Raw genomic sequence first — 19035 nt, forward strand, 5'->3', positions numbered from 1 at the left:
TATCTATAGGATTATGTTGTCTACTTTATCCCTAATTACCCTCTCTTACTAACACAGAACTCTCACTGGGTTCCTATGCCTCCCACCAAGCCCTTCTTCTGTTAAGTCAGTTTTGTTTGGATTTGGTTTTGCTGAGTTTCCCAGTTTAATTAGGGTTACTCCCAGGAGCATGAATGGGAGTTATTTACTGGAGCATGGATAACTTTTTTTTTTTAAGATTTATTTATTTAAGTATGCTGTAACTATCTTCAGACACACCAGAAGAGGGTTCTCACAAATGGTTGTGAGCCATCATGTGGTTGCTGGGATTTGAACTCAGAACCTTTGGAAGAGCAGTCAGTGCTCTTAACCGCTGCGCTATCTCTCCAGCCCCAAGCATGGATAACTTAACAGTGGCTATACCACTGATGAAAATGATTCTCCTCCCCCGAGTAACAAATAATTGCCAATGGTTCCTCAAGAAGGGAAGCCGTTCCCACATCCCTGCTAAAATGATGTTGGAAGTAGGCTTCAGATTGGTCTTATAAATGTAGCCACAATGTCTGTGATGCAGTTAGTGTAATGCCTGTGCCATATCCAGAAGACAGTACTTCACAATAATCTTCTGAATCCTCTGGTTAAAATTTTATTTCCACCCTCTTCTCAACAGTGTTTCTCGAACTTAGAAGGGATGGTATGGATGCCCTGTTTAGGGATGAGTGGCCAAGAGTCACTAATTCTTATATATTTCTATCTTCTATCTATATCATTATTCTGGAGTCCCATCCATGATGGTGTTATGAAGACTACTTTTCAAAGTAATACTATTTATTATGTGACCCCACATCATGGACCTGGTCTCTTTGAATGCCTATCTCATCTCTACATTTGTAATAAGGGAATACTAAAAATACTCATGAAAAAGAGTTTTGAAGATCAAAACATACAAATGTGGTTACCCCAATAGACAGAGAGCTCCATGCATTTTCTAGTCTCCAGGGACCCAAGCACAGTGTCTGTGCTAGCTAATTTTAAGTCAACTTGGCATAGGCAACAGTCATCTGAGAAGAGGAAACCCCAATTGAGAAAATGCTTACAAGAAATTGGGCTGTAGGGAAACCTGTAGAAAATTTTCTTAATTATTGATGGAAGTAGGTGTCCAGCCCACTGTAGGTGGGCCCACTCCTTGGCTTGTTTTCCTGAATTCTTTAAGAAGGCAGACAGACTGAGCATGCAATGGATAGCAAGGCAGTAAGTAACTCTCTTCTATGGGCCCTGAGTCAGTCCCATGCCTCCGGGTACCTGAACTGTCTGCTTTCTCATCCTGACTTATTTTCTGTGATGAAAGGTATTATTGAAAAGTAAGCCAAATAAACCATTCCCTCCTCAAGTTGGTTTGGTCATGGTATTTCTTTACGGCAATAGAAACCCTGACTAGGGTAGGATCTGAATTGATGAATGTCTGAAAAAGTAAGCTTTGGGCAATGAGGCCAGGGTCCTTGAGTAAGCTGGTTTAGTTCAGGAAATGTGAATTAAATTCATTACCCATGCTAACTTCGATTGACTGGTAGTGAGTGATGAGGTCTTGCATCCAGAAGGAATCTGGAGCCACGATTAAGTGATTGATTAGCAATGTATCTCATGGATTTGGAAGTGCAGAGCAACAGTATGACCACACATATTCTCCTTTCATCATTCATTCGTTCTTTCTCTCAGCAAACATTTATAAACTGTCAACTGCATATTGGGCATCACTCCAGGCACCTGAAATTCGAGCAGCTGCAGTGGAATAGCCTGGAGGATTTCTCTTGTTAAAATATCCTGTGTGGCCCAGTCCTCCCCAACTCTCTGAAGAAGAGAAGCCTCTTGACATTTGCTTAATCCTGGCTGAGACCCAAATAGGGACTGTCATTTATTTGAAATCACAGAGCAAATGCAGAACCAGAGTATGCACGCCTCAGAGTTGCAGAACCTGTTCTACTGTCTAATCCTTGCTGCATGCATTGCAAAGCCACAGACTCCCCCACCACTCACCAGATCACTCATTCCTCCCCTCCCCCCAATCCTGTTTTCCCTGCCGTCCCTCTGAGAGCAGAAAAGACCTTCTGTTCTCAATCTGGAATCGAGGAAGGAGGTGAATGGGGACCAACTCTCTAGAGGCCTCTGGAGTTTGGAGAGATGTTTTAAAGAGGCCAAGAGAACAAAGAGGAGAGAGTAGGTAAGAGGTGAGAGACAGTAGGAGGTCCAGTATTGGTAGAAAAGTAATTGGTTACTTTGAGTGGTCAGTGTCTTCAGTCTCCCTCCCTGGAGGAAGCTAAAAGGAAGGAAGCTTTTCCCACAAATTAGTGAGACCAGACTTGAACACTCCAGTCACACCTGGGCTCAGAGCTGAGGGTTTGATCTTACAGGCCCCATAGAGGAAGCAAAGTGGGAAAGGACTAAGGCTTCAGGCAGGCTGTAGTTCCAGCCTCAGCAGCTCTCAGAGGAAACCCTCTCCCTCCAGGGCTACTGCAGAAGCCTATAGCTGAGAAGAGCTTCACAGATGATTTCATTCAATCATATCACATTAAAGACAGAGACAGACCAGAAAAGAAGAGAGGCTTTATAGTAACATCAAGCAGAAAGGGTACCAACTCAAGACTTCTAACTGCACATGACCTCATCACCCACCCACTGGGTTTCATGAGGCATTTATCCACAGGGCTTCCTGGTATGTAGAAACTTTTCCCCATTGCTGTACATTTTAGTCAGCCCACATTACATACACTGTCCTGAACTTCAGACCTCACAAAGCAAAATCTTCTCTATCTCTGGAAGCCGCTGAGTCAAGGCTCTTTATGGTATTGAAAGTACAGGGAAGGATATGAATACAGGTGGTACTTTGGATAGGGAGAAGATCTTAAAAGAGGTAATAGTTGCATTTGTGAGCCAAGAAAAAAAGACGATGAACTGGGAAAAAGGCAAATTATTTAAGATTTTGTGGACCTTGAAAGGGAATTAGGATTTTTATCTTAAGAGTAATTGGAGGTTTTAAACAAGAAGTAGAAAGAAGCAATTTGCTTCCTAGAAAAGATTGTTCTGGCTACTCAGCAGCAGGGGGTGGCCAGATTTTTACATAAAGAACAATTTGTAAATATTTTCAGCTTTTCAGGCCAGGTACTCTCTGTGGCTATTACACTGTGCCACCAAAGAGCCACAGTGGCCACGAACTACACAGAAACAAATGAGTGTGGCTGTGTCCCAGCAAATGCAGTGTTTTGGTCTCAGGAATCACAGTTCCCTATCACTGTCATGTATCAGTACTTGCTTTGCTTCTGATTTTGCAGCCTTGTTTCTGATGAGTTTATAAGATTACAGGCCACTCAATTTCAAGCAAAGCACTCTACTTAGGCCATAAACTATGGGCTGCAATGAAAAAGGAAAGAGAAAGTATCAGAAGACCCGTGGGAAGACTAATGTTGGGGTGGGAATGGTTTGAACATAGATGACAGCATTAGGAAGTATGAGAGGTGGATTTTCAAAAGTGAATTTACAAGTGAATTCTTCTAGAGGAGTGGGTGATTAAAAAAACACCAGGGAAGGGAAAGGTTGGGAGGCGATTCCTTAGTTTAGATTACTAATCTTTTGAGAAGAGGGGGTACATATTAAGTGACCTTAAAGATCAAATCCAATAGTACCACTGTGTTCTCCTACAGGAATAAAAATACCAAGCTTTAAGTCTTCTAAGTAGGATATATTCTGCTTATTCCTATTTAGATTTTAGGTAACTACTGAGATAATATTACCATTGATATGTTCCGAATACTGCTTGTAACTTGTTTATAGGAGATGAATATTCAACCTTCCTTCATCTAACTCAAGTTTACTTCAACACCTTGTGTTGTTATTGCTACATGTAGCAATCATACCAGGTCAGTATAAGCAGGGGAAAATATTCTTTCTATGTGTAAGGGAAGGGAAAGAAGAAAAGCATCTTTGAAGAAGCCATAGTGATAAGGTTCCTGGAGGAGAGGGAGTGGTACTCTCACCTAAGGCCAATAATTCAGCCATATGCACATCATCAGTGAGGTGATGGCCGCAGGTGAGACAGGCATCATCAGAAGGTCAGCTGGAGTCATACATGAGCCATGACATGTTAGGAATTCTCCTCTAGACCCAAGGGACATGTCACAGCCAGCACCTTGTGTTGACCTGATCCTCTTGTCCCAGCAATTCTTGCCTTGGGACTCTGGGCTAGACTGCAACTCACAAGATAGGCTAACTTCTCACACACACACACACACACATACACACACACACACACACACACCTGAATTAAATAATCATTTTCCTTCTACAAATCTTGGGAGCCCAGGAAGCTGCTGTGGTTGACTGTGAATATCTTGAGAGCGGGAGTCCAGGTTATTGGACCCAAGGCGGCATATACACTAGGCAGGCAGCCTTTCCTCAGAATCCCTCGGATGGAGTGCTGTCCATGTGGAAGTCATCAGGAAGTCCTGAATGCTGGTCAAAGTATCAGTGCTACTGCATAGATACTTTGACACCTCTTTGGCACCTGGCTTTCACTTGGTCATCAAGCAGAGCAGGCATCTTTTGTGCCTTTCTTGCCATCCCACCCCCTTCCTTCCTCCTCCCACAAGCACCAGAGATGATTCCCCCAAATGCAGCTATTACTGTGACTGGAAATCTCTTTACTGCTGATTCTGCTAATGGAAATGTTCCTTTCTTTTTCAGCTGCTTGCAAAGCCACTCGTGACTTCCCTGCGTGCCTGAGAGTAAGGCTCTGTCAGCCAGCCACCACCAGAAGGCAGAGGAATATCCCCCACCTGCTACGCCAACACTCACCAGCCTTAGACTCACTGCCTCCTTGCTTCTATGCCTAAAGTGTCCTCAGACAACCCCAGAGTTCCCTCTTGCCCCCACTTCCCCATAGCTGGCAGGGATCAATGGCCAGTTTCATGCTTTTGTGCCTTACTGAGGGAGGATGAGGGAGAGAGAGGAGAGACATGGGCAATGAATCCAGACATAGAAAGAGAAGGTGGGAATAAGAAGAGTCTACATTCAGAATTCACTCATACCTCTACCTCTCCCCCTCCCTCTGAAAAACATATAAAAACAAAACAACAAAGACCCCTGGTGGCAAAGAGGAATGAAGCATGCTGAACTATGCTGGACACTCAGGATCTTTTTGGGAATCATAAGGTTTAGTGTAAGTAAAACTTGTACACAGTGCTGGGTCCAAACTAATGGTTAGCCAAAGAGAAACAGCAAAGAAACCCACACACGATTGTTGTAGTCCACTCCCTTTATTGATGAGCAAGCAGGGGCTGACTTATAGAGATAGCATATATAAGTCCTAGCTCAGACTTGAGTGCCTTGGAGATTCAGTATCAGATTTTGGATGCCCCAAACTGGTACATGTCTCTCTTCAGCTCATTGCATCTCCATCAGTGGAGCATTGGATGCCCATAAAGGTTCTTAGAAGATAAATATCTCTTTGCTAATTCAATGAATGAACTATTTGTCTGGAACTCAAAACAGGCATATTATCTCATCCTAATGCTCTAGAAGAGCATACATTATTTGATGTTTATAGCATTCTAATATATAATACTTTGTGCTTAAAATACATGCATCCCACTTTCAAGGTAGAAAATAGAAAATTTGTATAATACTTCTAAAAAACACAGTTCAAAATCAGAGTTGAACAGAGGTGTGGCAAGCAAGTGTACCCAGCCAAAAATCAACTATGTACCTCAAATACCAGACACACTGACCATTGCTAGACAGAGAACATCAAACTTCTATAAATTCCTGGAAGAACAAAGTCAAAAGTCTACACATAGCATAAAAGTGGAACATTACTAACGAATGGGAGGATGGATGAGCTTTAGGATGAGGAAAAAAGGAAGATGGGAAGAGAGAAGAGAGGAAAGGAGGGAGGTACCCTAGAAGACACAAAAGAAATTGAGTTTGCATTCCAGTCAGGTTTATGGATGACAGGAATATCCAGAGAATATGAAACAAGGCTCAATACTTATAGAAAAGAAGCACTGAGCTTCTCTCTTTCTCTCTCTCTCCCTCTTTCTCCCCCTCTCTAGTGTGTGTGTGTGTGTGTGTGTGAGAGAGAGAGAGAGAGAGAGAGAGAGAGAGAGAGAGAGAGAGAGAGAGAGAGAGAGAGAGAGAGAGAGAGAGAGAGAGAGAGAGAGAGAGAGAGAGATGGGGAATACTGTGGAGATGCTAATGCAGCTACATGTAGCACAGAAACAAGGTGCTTAGCTCTCCTGAGCCTGCAAGACAGTCACACAATAACCCCTGTATGAATAATTGCAGAAACTTCTTGGTAATAAGAAGTAGCAAAGGAGTAAAATAGGGTGGACAAAGAGACCAAAATTTCACACTTCCCCTGATTTTGTGTAGCCAAAAAAGGCAGAGAAAATGCAGAACCAGGGGAATCAGAAAGAACTGGGATTATAGCTTTATAATAGCTATGCAGTTTTGCGTATGTTTCTCAGCTTCTCTGAGGTCTATCCTTGGCTTGGGACACACACACACACACCACATCTGTCATTCAACACTGTGGAACATATAAAAGAGTAGCAGGGGGCAGGTGTTACATGGAGCGCATAGTCATTTCAGTAGATGGTCACATTTCTAGAATAATGTTGGTTACTTGACACCACTAGATTTTTACTCCTCTCACCCTTGATTGCCTGGTGGTTGCTCTTCCCTAAAGAAGGAGGATGACACATTGGTTTAGGAAGTCAGTAATATAGGATATGACATCTGTCCTGCCATTGACCTGCTAAGGGTATATTACTTTTTTCCTCTCACACATGAAAATCTCAGAACCTGTTGAACATTTTATTGTCTGAAAATGTCAATTCTTTATTTACCATAAGACCCAGTTCTAATGCTTTCCTTGGTTTCCAAACTATTAAAATAAGGCCTATACACAATCCCAGCTCCATTTCCCCACATTCTACTGTCTCAATATGCATCATGTACATGCCTCAGATGAGGAGAGTTGAAACAACAGTGGAAAAAGTTCTTGGAGCTCAGCAGAAAGAATCTCATGTAAGAAGAGGTGGCATTCAATCTCATTCTTAAGGGAAAAGGGCAATTGAAACACATCTCCAGCTTTTCCAGTATGGATTTAGGAATGAGATATAGCAAACATGAAGTTCCTATTATCAATGACCTGTATGCCGTGCCATGCCAAGCACACAGTAAGTCACTGTAGTACAGACTGAAAGAGTTCTACTGGCTACTTGGGGATTGCACAGCAAAGTATCACAAGGAAGGCAAGGAAACAGGTATTGTAAACTCTGCCCTAATTCTACTCCAAGCCATCACCCCTTATCGTCTGAGCAGTCTCCTATATCCTTCTGCTTCCATCCTTATCTCCTCACAGAGAAGTGTATAATTATTTTGAAATTCAATTCAAAGTTAATCTTTCTTTTGCCTAAGATCATGCACATTCCGTGGCACAGGGAATAAAAGCCAAAATCCTGACCGTTACCTGTCAGGTCATGTGTGACTTTGCTCCAGACCTTACCCTTCCCCTGCTAACTCCAGTGACTATCCTAGTCTGTGTGCTGAATTACCCAGGTGTGTTCCTGAATCAGATCTTTCAGGGACTACTCTCTGCTTAGGATATTTCTTCTTTGATTTTTCTGACTGATAATTCATTTCTCCTAAGCCTTTAGTCCAATCTCACAATTTCAATAAACTATTCACTCTATGGTATTTTATATTAAAACTAAGTCCCTCATTTCAAAACTCTGAATTCTTTTTTCTTCTTTTACTTGCTTACTTTTTATAAGAACGTGTATCTTTCATATACTTTAGAATTTAATTGTCACATATAACTTTGTTATATAACACAGGTACATACTCATATGCACACATGCAGATGGAAGATAAGCTTCCTGAATGCAGTGGTCTGTGTAATTGACTCTCATACATATCACATGTTCCCAGAGAAGTCGGGCATGTCAAAGGTGCTTGATAGCTCTCCAGGGAATGCCTGCTGTTGCAATGGTCTTTATACTGACAGGAATTGTTCAGTGTTCATGCAAAGAGGTCAGGAAAGGCTTCAGTGAAAAGTTGGCATTTGAATTCAGGCTTATATGGAAGGGCAGAACGAACTGCCTAAAGGTGGTGGTAAGGTACGTATTGACTGAATGTGAAAGGTTCTTGTCGGACAGTCTAGTAGAATGCGATCTTGGAATTTGCACAGCTATATGGTGCTTGAACTGTGGTCTAAGAGCAAAAACAAAATGCCAAGAGAAAAGACCATATATGTATGTGTGTGTTTTTATAAAATCAAGTGGATATGAAAGAGTACCTAGAAAAGAGACTTCTAGAGGCAAACAAGTGAGTTAAGTACTTAAATTATAGCACAGAGAAGTGTTGCTGAGCCCAAAAGTACCCTTAGCAATGCAATGGAGGAAGTACTTCTGTCTCATGGTTAACATCTTATATTTGTATAATGTCATTCCCAAATTTCAACTCACAGACTTCTCTGAATCTACATTCTAGAATGCCAGTGATGAGTCTGCAATAGCTCAGTCTTCAACTTAACATTCATGTGGACAATATCTACCCTTTCCTCATTCTAAAGAGAAGTTTTTCTGGAGCTTGTTGTCCAAAATACCTACAGACAGTAGGAACAAAATCAGTTGAGAGCAGACATGAAGCAGTAGCAAGCAGAGCAAGCCCTGCCAAGCACTGCTGTCTGACTCCTCATGGGGCAGAGAGCTGTTGGCTCTGCTGCAGGGAAGGGAAAACCAGTTCTCACTATAGTTAATCTTCTGTTGCCACTAGCTGGTCAGTAAGAGAACTAGGGGAAATGTAAGCACAGCAAACCAAACATGTGTGCCTGCTGCAACCCAACTACAAATATGATCATTCCTTTTTCTAGAGAAGAGCAGACCTCTCCTGACCACCCACTAAGGAAAAGTTCCCTTTCTCCAGGACACAAATCCACTATCTGACAGGACTGCTTTGGAAAGGCTAGAGCCAATCAGCTGGGTACTTGGGCGGGAAACAAATTCAATTTTTTGAAGGAGATCTTTTTTTCCTTAAGGGTTATATTTATTTACTTTTATGACAGAAAAGGAGAAAAGTCGGGTATACTTTATGATGCTTAACGAGGCTGTCAGTGCCTGGCAAACACAGAAGTGGATGTTCACAGTCAGCTATTGGATGGAACACAGGGCTCTCAATGAAGGAGCTAGAGAAAGTACTCAAGGAGGTGAAGGGGTCTGCAACCCTATAGGTTGAACAACAGTATGAACTATCCAGTACCCCCAGAGCTCATGTCTCTAGCTTCGTATGTAGCACAAGATGGCCTAGTCGGCCATCACTGGAAAGAGAGGCCCCTTGGTTTTGCAAACTTTATATGCCTCAGTACAGGGGAATGCCAGGGCCAAGATGTGTAAGTGGGTGAGTAGGGGAGCAGAGTGGGTATAGGGGACTTTTTTGATAGCATTTGAAATGTAAATGAAGAAAATATCTAAAAAAAAATTAAAAACAAAACAAACACTGCATTCACTGATATGCATCAAAGTTAGTTCTCTAACCTTAGGAGGTCCAGCATTATGAGAAACAATGTGAGACTTAAGATTCCTGGGTAAGCAGTGATCTGTGGACTGGACTCATTTCTTTGTCCAGGCCTCAGTCTTGCTACATAACATGGAAAGAGTGGATTCAATGCCTTCTGACTCTTTGTAATCAAAGGAGACAACATAGTAACAGCTTCAGGACATCACTTAAGGGGTCACTGACAGTTTCCAGTTCTCCTTCTCTCAGGACAGTACATCAAACAAGGAGATAAGAAGCAAGATCTGCAAGAAGCCTAGTCACAGTTCCTACCACAATTAAGCTCTGTGTCACACCAAAGCCAACACAGATCTGTTATATCATTACTGTTAACATCGCCTTCCAATGCACAAATATATACCATCTCAGACATCAAATTTGGATGACTTGTACTGAAGAGGGAAGGGACCTTCCCTTCTCCCTACACTTTATCCTTCTCTGTATCATGGTGCTCTCTGAGAGCAGACAATAAATTTCTGCCTTGAGTGTTAAATAGGTTTCATTAGCTTTGAGCTGGAAAGGAGTTGGGTGTAGTGTAGGAAAAACAGAGTAGAAAAGGAAGGAAAGAGAACATGCAAATCGAGAGCTCAGTTATCACAGACCTGATCTACTGCAACTTAACATAACAAAACAAAACCCTGTTTACAATTATCCCCCATCACAGCAGGATGGACACTGAAATTTGACTGTTATCCAAATATATCACTTAATGGCTGATGGAGTACAAACATTGCTTGAAACACAACATTATTTTGAGATAGTCTCCCCCTTTTTCATACCAGAATCTCTCACAACTGAACAACAGAATTGATATAAGAAAATATTCTGGAGTCAGGATTCTCTTCCAGATACATAGCTCTCTTGTAACCACTGTCCTTCCTTCTAAATGAAGGGTATGGATCTTTAGAATGAAACCGGAAGGGGAAAACAGTCACAAAGTCTCTATGGTCATATGTTCCCTTTCTAATGTTTGGACAAAAACAGCTCTCTGTGAGCAGTGACCTCATCATCTTCCAGCATGTTTGTATTATAACCTTGGGGTCAGCACCTGAGCTGCTGGACAGCTCCCCCAGCCTGTCCCTACTTTCTATCCTTGCCTTTCGAACATTTTTAAAATGAGACTCTCCACAAAAGCACAGATTCCTCATTGTGCACTGGTGACATTTGAAGGAAACTTCTTCAGCCCTCTGTGAACCGTTCTCTGATTAAATTCTCTGCTTGCAGTCACCCTCGGTTAGGTGCCTAGTCCTTTAACCCACCTTTGAGTATCAATTTCTTTGAAGACTTCCAGAAACTGTCACTGGAGTGACCATTGGACTGATCACCTTAGCATTTTATACCATATATTTCTCTTTCACCTAAGCTGGTCATTTTCTTGCAAGGAATATCCTTTCAGGAATCTAGCATCAGAATTTTGCCAGATATTTCCAGGTGCATTTAAAGAAGGACTCAAGGACTGTCTTCACATCCCTAAGGGGTATACACAGCACTGTTGTCCCGTCAGGTTTACACAGTAGAGCAGAATACACAGAAATGGTGTTTACTCAGATTTAGCACTTTTTGTTCTTCTTTGGATAAATCAGGGGAGGCTGTAAACACTGTGGCCTCTTGACTATCAAGAACAGAAGAAAGGATTACATCTCCCTATTTGTTGGCATGAAAGTTAAATCCAGGTGCAGACTGCAGGGTTGCCTGGCAGTGGGCAAGGACTGTGTGACACACAGGTTCACCTTAAAAGCCCTTCTATCCTTACCAACATCCCCATGTTACCAACAATGGAAACAGAAGTGAGAAGCACAAGGAGTGAGTCAAAGTGGCAGAGTAGGTCAGAGCACTTCAACTTCATAGACACTTTACACTAAAGAATTATTTTAGGGCTCATCTACCCACTCATATTAAAGCACAGAGACCTGAATTTCTGGAGGAATGAATGACCTATTCAAGGTCACTGTGAGCCATAGAAGAGATTACTAGATCCTAGCACTAAGTTCCCATGTTATATTTTAGCATTCAAAGTCCCTTCAAATTTTCTTCTATAATCTTCAATGCACATAAACTCATTTTTTTCTGCTATGCAAAGTGTCCACAAATTTCCTAGAATCTATAGATATGACTTTCTTCCCTGATGTCACGTCATCTCTGCACTCATAGGAACCATGGAGCAGTATGCCGCTGACATCCCAGAATCCTAGGACTTCATTATTTACCTCAAGTATCACTTTCAAACCCTCCTATTCAGCTCACTGACACAGTGGTGATTCCTACAAAGATGTTTTTTCTTCTTGTTGATGCCTAGAATTTTTCTCTATCCCATACCTTGTCCAGTATAAATAGCACACTTTGTTTAGAATGCCAACTTGACAATTGCCAAGAATATAAGCATCCAAGAGACTAAGATCTCAGTTCCAGTTCTACACTTATAGTTCCACTTTCTACTGGAGCCTTTAAGAACGTGTCCTCATCTATCAAATGGGATAGCAGTAGTTCGTTTCCCAGATTATTTTGTGTGAATTAATAATGCATGGTAAGAATAATACTCCCAGCATGACATTAAAGATTCAATAACTACTTGCTATTCCTTGATCACTTTTAGGGACATTTTACTTTGTCAATGCCATTGACATAATCAGATTCAAAATAAGAGGTCTAGACATTGAAAGTTGGGAGATCTTAAACATTTAAAATGAACTCCCTTCTACAGAAAGCAGGTCTGATTTAATGGGAGAATGTAGATACAAAAAGGAAGGGATCTAAAGAAAATGAGTTCTATCCCTCAAGAATTACCAATAGCAAAGCTAATAAGTCTAATTAAGAAAAAAAAACCAGAATAAAATAAGAAAAGATGACTTGAGTGACTAAGGATGCTAGACAATGTGTGCAGAGAATTATACTAAGGGTCCCTAACTAGGTGTTTGTATTTTTTGCAGTCATTAATACAATCAGCAACTCTGAGCCCAGGACCCAAGTCATGGCAGGGAAGGCTTTGCCAGGCAGCATCCTCCCCTAGTGGTGGCTCCACACTCCCCACTAGTGGCAGGACTTGAGCCCCGATTTTGTACACACAGCTGTTACCCCTCCCTAAAAAGACAGAGTTGCGGTGAAAATCTAACCTAAGGGTCCAGAAACAAATGCTAGACAGCAGGAGTAAAGGTTCAGAGGTGCAATGGTGCTGCCTTACAAGCTTGGGGAAGAGGTGAGCATAAATAACTCACATTGCCCACCCCCTCCTGGTGCTGCCACCAGCCCTCACTGCCAGCCAGTCTGGCCCTCTCCGAGCTCATTGTGCACTCCATGTTTACATGCAAACAGTCTAAGACCAACACAAATAAAAAGCCCACGTCTCCCTACACAGCTCCTGCTATACCCTGCCATCTGCTGAGTACCTCGCTAGCCAAATCCCTGTCGGGAGCTCTTGAGCTGCCAATGCAGGACTCTGGGGTGGGAAGAGGGGTGGAGGTGGGAATCCAGATCCCTGGGTGGGTACAACAAAAGCTTAGTACAGCCAAAGAGGTAAATATCAGGTCATTCTAGGGGGCAGAAGTTCGCCAATCGCCCAGCTCCTGGCTGCACATTAGCAGAAGACTCCAAATGGAGAGTATCAGAGACTCTCAATCTTATTCTGTCTGAGGAGCTCAAAACTTCCAGCTCAGGATTCTGTTGACTTTTACTGAGGTAGCCATCCTCTTGAAAGCCAAAGTTTAAAATGGCATGAACTGCTGGCTCCAGAAATTTGAGGGCACCTTTATATTTAGCTGGTCCTGATCCTTACATCTTTGATGAACTGGAAAGCTCTGGAGTTCTGACTGACAGTGGAGACACTACTCATAGGCCTGCACTCTTTCTCCCTCACTTGGATGGATATTCAAAAATCTTGAAGGGGAGATATGTCAGAATGGAGGGAAAGGGGCATGATTGAAATAGGTGAAGATCGCTTTTGTATATTGGGAGAGAACATACATACACAAACTCAAGCCTGAGGGAGCTTGGTGCCCCCAAGAACTCCCCCTAGACCCTCTGTACCGACTTCCTCAGACGTGAGCTGCATGAGTGCACATAAAAACACTACTGTGAGTCTGTGTGCATGTGTCTATGTGTCCTTTGCATGAGAGAGAGAGAGAGAGAGAGAGAGAGAGAGAGAGAGAGAGAGATTGTGCCATACTGCCACTGGAAGTCTCCTGGGAACCCACCACCAGTAGTTTTCCTGCTTTGCCTCCACTAGAAAGCTCCACATACTCATGTAACAACCAGTCAGAAAAGCACGGTGCCTCCAAACCTAGTGGTTAGGTTGGCTGCTGGCTCAAATGCGTAAAGGAAAGGAAAAGGAGGGAGGCATTAGCAAATACAAAAACCATCAGGGATCCCAGAAGAGTGAAGTCTAGTCCATAAACCTGAAAGTCTTTTCCGGAGAGCAAAGAGTTAATACGGAGGTTCCAGGCTGGCTCCTAAGTATGCCAACCACTAAAGCCCGCCACTTCGCGACACTAGAACAAGATTCCGATCCCTCCCAAAACAAGGATCCTGCAGAAGCGTCTCCACGCGAGCCCTTGGCGCCTCTCCCGCACTGTTGTTGGCCTGACTCCGACAACCAATCGGGCCCCGCGCCCCCAAGAGGGGAGGGGAGAGCGAGCGAGCAGCGAGCGCGGGAGAGCTAAGGGGAACAACATTTTTGTAAACGCTCTCTGAGATAATTAAGCTATCAATTACCCGGGTGGGAAATCAGCCGCGCTTCCCACAGCTCCACGGAAGGGCCGACTCCTCCGGGATTCGCGCTGGGAATCAGCAGGCGGCAAGCTGCTGGCGAACTTTCTGATTAACTTTACTATTTGAGCCCCCTACCCCCATCAGTTTCCTCTTCGGTCCTTTTTCTTAGCCCAGTAAGTGAACAGCGATGACAAGCTTACTCACGACTAGGAGTAATGGAGAAAAGAGAAGGTGATAAGGATAGCGGGGACGGAGGGAGAATCTAAAAGTAGAGATCTTGGGCTCAGAACCTCAGTCCTCAAATATCGACTCAATCGATTCCAGCCCCAATTTAAGGAAGGCCAAAAACCGAAGCTCAGAGGGTAAGAGACTTAGCCAAGGTCACCAAGACCATGAGAAGGGGAAGCTTTTGAGGACTGGGTCTTTCCTTGTTCACGTAGCTAGTCTGAATTGATCCTAAGAAAACCGGTTTGGAAGGGGAGAATCCACAACTCGAGACTAGAGAGAGGGGGGTAGACAACTGGAGCTGTCCAGAAGAGCAGTGCGCGGCATGACCATGAACTGGCTTCAGAGCAAGGGTCTTCCTTGCCCAGTGTCTGGTCAGAGCACACCGAGAGACTTGGGGTCTTCTGCGTCCTAGATGCAAGGGGCGGAGCTCAGAGAATGGGTTGCAAAACTGAGAGCCAGGTCCCCGCTGCGGGATCCTTGGCACGCCCCCGGGCTCCCAGAGCGCGCGCTCCAGGACCTCTTGCCCCACACTTCTTTACAACCACCTGTGCGCCCTCCGGGCCCCTGGGCTGCCCTTTGCCAACCCTGATGGGGCAGCCTGGAGCGGGGATTCCCAGGGCGCCCCCACCCGTCCGGTATCACTTAGGGGTTCTGGGTTTCTTGGGACTCTGCGTGTGCGGCGCCTACCCTTACCCAGGGTGAAGAAGGGCAGCTCAGTGTTGTCCAGGTCATCTTGTACCGCGATGCGCCCGGGGAGCTCATTACGCACAAAGAGCAGGAGACGAGACTCAGCGGCTGTGCCGGCTGAACCCGCGGAGCCCGGGGACGCGGCGGAGGCGGCAGCGGCAGCAGCTCCGGCCCCGGCTCCGGTCCCGGCCCCAGCCCCGGCCGCGGCCCCGGTGCGGGCACCGCTCCAGCCGATGTCGCTTTCCCGCAGAGCGGGCAGCGTGGATACGGTGACGGTCTTGAGCCGGCATGGGCTGTCGGGCTCCCGCGAGGCGGCGGCGGCCGTGGCGCCGGCCAGCAACGGCGGCGGCGGCAGCAGGAGCAGAAACAGCAACAGCAGCGGCGGCGGCGGTGGCGGCGGCGGCCCCGGGTGGAAGCCGAGCCTCGGCCGCCCCCGAAGCCCCAAGCCGCGGCCCGGGCTGCGCCGGGCGCCGGCGGCGGCCATGGCGGGAGGGGCTGCGGTGCTGCGGGCGGTGGCGACCGTGAAGAAGAAGGAAGAAGAAGCAGCGGTGGAGACAGCGGACACTGAAGCGAACCAGGACGCCCGAGCTAAGGAGCCTAGAGAGCCACTAGCCAGCAGCCCCCAGCTCGGGGCTCCGCCTCCCGATCAGCCCTGGACCGCCCCCCCGCACCGCCTCCCCGCGCCCCGCCGCCGGCCCCCCCTTCGCCCGCTCCCCTGGCGGACCCTGAGCTTTTCGGAGGCTCCGCCCGGCTTCGTACAGGTCCCAGTAGCTCCCTCCCCTTCCTTAGGATTCCCCTAAAGCCTCCTGCACAGGGTTCTTCAGCTCCAACATCTCTCTCTAAAATTCTTTACACTTAGGGGCCCCTCTTGCGTCTCCTCCAATCTCTCTTAAGTCAAATCAACTACCTTAGCTTCACCCCACCCTTGGCTCAAGCTGCAGTGCACCCGGGAAAGCACTGTCGACAAGCCTTGACCAAGGCCAGGCCTTCCAGGGAGTTGAGTGCTCCTCTGGATAGCCAAGACAACTTTCTCCTCACCACATCAATCTCAAGAATCAGTCTCTTCAATCTTCAACCCTGTTCTATCTTCTGAAATAAGTTCCCACAGGCATCAGGAAATCCTCCCTAACCACTTGTCTGAAATCTCACTACCCGGAGGACCACACCTCATTTCTCCATCCAGGTCTGGGTTGCAGCCTTGGAGGCTAGTGAACACATAAGCTTGGGACTTTGACCTCTAATATGTTCCCCACCAGTTGACACCAGCTGGGCTGCTCTGGCCCTTAGCTGTCTCCCTGCTCGCCCTGCCAGGCAGCCCACTCAGGCACTTTTACTCTGCCTTCCTGCTCCAAGTTTGGAGCAGCTCTACTTGGCTGCTTCCAATCTCAGTGAGAAATTCCTGAAAAGGGCACTAGGAAGAGACCTTTCCTGGCATCCTAGGCTTCTGGGTCGTTTCCCAGTTCCCACAGGAGAGGGCTGTTCACTCATCACCTCTGCTCATGGCACACACACACACACACACACACACACACACACTTCCCTGGAGATTCAAGTTTAACCTTAAATCTGGGTCTTCGAATACCCTGTGGCCTTGGGCTGATTCCAGTTTCTAACCTAGATACTGAAAGGGAACCGTCACCTCTGTGAGAATGGACCTGCACACTCTCCTTTGCCTACTAAGACTTTTCTTCATCTTCTTAGCTCTTTCTGCTCTGTCTTTCATCTGTGCACTCATTTCCTTCTTCCCTGCGTTGACTTTAATCTTACAAAAGCTTCCTCACTATAATTTATGAGCCATTTCCCTCCTCTCTGGAGCTTGGCTGTCTGTTCCTTACTGTAGTCTTACCATTGACTGTTTTGTTTGTTTTGTTTTGTTTTGTTTTGTTTTTTTCCCCCTAACTTTCCCCTTTCTGCCTCTTCCCTTTCACATTACTCTTTCATTTTCCCTTCACCACTTTTTGAAACTATTTTGAAGCTTTTGGGAAAAGTCAGATATCTAAAAACAGAGGGAAAATATAGGTCTGTGTACTTCTCTAGGTTTTAGACATGTGCACACGTGCGTGAGTTTTATGCATAATTATAGCCCCATGAGGGTGGTATGCATTTTCCCATTTTGTTTGTTTGTTTGGATTAAAAAAACAACTGAGATCAGTATGTCAGGAAAGTGAAGAAACTTTCCAAGGTCACTTGGCTGAAAACCAAGATTCAAACTCTCAACCTCTAAGCCTTACCTATTTCTATGAAATTGAACTGCCCTCAGTGACCTTGGGGACTGAGTCCTCTGGGGCTACTGAGTTTGAAAAATGCACCTCCCAAACTCCACTTACTTATCTGTGAACCCTCAGTGTGTGTGTGTGGGGGGGGGAAGTCGGGGGGAGGGTGGCATCTAGCTTTTCAGGTCCTCTGATTTGAAATGGTCTCCTGCCTCTCTGATGCCAGCTTCAGTACATTTACTCCTCCAGATATGTCACCCTTCTGCCTTCAGTCTCTCCTTTGTACCCTTACAATCTGCCACTATCCTCTGCCATGGGGCTTTCTGATTCTCTATGCCCCTTTCTTCAAATATGCTGACATAGTCCATTTATAGAAGTGCACACTAGGAAAAAAAGGGCTCCCTTATGTAAGGCAGAGTCTGTGGAAGTCCTTCATGGACCTCTGATACAAAGGCTTGTCAAAGGAGGCAAACACTTTCATTCATTCATTCATTCATTCATTCATTCACCAACAAATACCCCACCAGTAGTGGATGTGGTAATGGATAAACATAACTACTGCCTTTAAGAGAACGAAAAATAAATGATGGATGAGGGAGGTCCAGGGAAGATATCTATGCAGAAGTATCTCATGTTTCACAGTCAGACTAGCAGGAAGGGAGACTGTGTGAGGTCTTGTGATTACAACTTGGAAATATCAGAGAAATCTTCCCAGAGGTGGTGGCACTGGAGTTAAGCCATAAAGGTTGGCAGCCTCCAGTGGGTACCACAACTACTTAGCTTCTAAATGAATCTTTTTCCTGCATCAGAAGTGCTTCGTAGTCAGAGGTGCAGACCAAGAACCTAAGATTTCTAGACACTTTATCAGCCTTCACTGCAGTTAAAGCTCGAGTACAAGATGCCAAATTTAGGAATCAGCCTGAGCTACTCCTGATTCAGGGAGGGGAAGTGATATTATGAAGAATCCATTAGGACCAAAGTGTCAACATTTGGGGCAATCACATCTGGATTTCATTGCTTATTGAAGTGGTTTCACTGTTTGGAGCCTGGTGTCTTAGTATACATACACCAATGACACTTCTTGGTGAATTGCCCCTTCTGGTGAATAGCGTGATTATATCTCACCAGGCCGGTTCAATGTTGGGGTTTTGATCTGTGCTCTTCACTTTAGGGATTCTTAGGCCAGACCACGAACTCAATTGGTGATTCTGTATGATCTAATCGCACAGAATTTTGGATTCTCTTTCTGCTTAAATTATTCAGAATTAGTTTCTGTTGCTTGCAACTCAGACATCTGTCTGAGGAAACAGGAATGCGGAAACAGAGGGCAGAAAGGGCAAAGATTATGGTGGGAAATGAAGGCAATACAGTGAGGAGTAGAGGAGAGAGGGGAAGGGGAATACAGAAAAGTCTTGTCACTGAGCACAGAGCCAACTTTAGTGTCAAATCTGGAGTGACCACAGAAAAAGATTTGGGTTTCCAAGCACATGCACTCTGACTCAGAAATTACAATTAAGTGTGCACCAAGGGATGATGGTAATTTCTTCCTTACGTCCAGTAGGTACTCCATAAATTCTAATTACTATTTTGTTTTTGTTGTTGTTGTTTTGTTTTTTTTTTT

At 44.9% G+C, this 19035-nt stretch overlaps 1 protein-coding gene across 3 annotated transcripts in view; it reads right to left on the minus strand.

The window, feature by feature from the left end:
* The window catches only part of Astn2 (astrotactin 2), a 955818-nt gene extending 940016 nt beyond the window's left edge, over positions 1 to 15802 (minus strand). For 2 of the 3 annotated variants that reach the window (XM_021160105.1, XM_021160104.1), the window contains exon 1: positions 15208 to 15802. In XM_021160105.1, the coding sequence (XP_021015764.1) occupies positions 15208 to 15685 (478 nt within the window). In that variant the 5' untranslated portion in view covers positions 15686 to 15802. The remainder of the gene's footprint in view (positions 1 to 15207) is intronic. The other variant, XM_029476271.1, reaches the window with a different exon arrangement.
* Positions 15803 to 19035: the final 3233 nt, after the last annotated feature.

This window comes from Mus caroli, chromosome 4, assembly GCF_900094665.2.
Source record: "Mus caroli chromosome 4, CAROLI_EIJ_v1.1, whole genome shotgun sequence".
Lineage (NCBI taxonomy): Eukaryota > Metazoa > Chordata > Mammalia > Rodentia > Muridae > Mus > Mus caroli.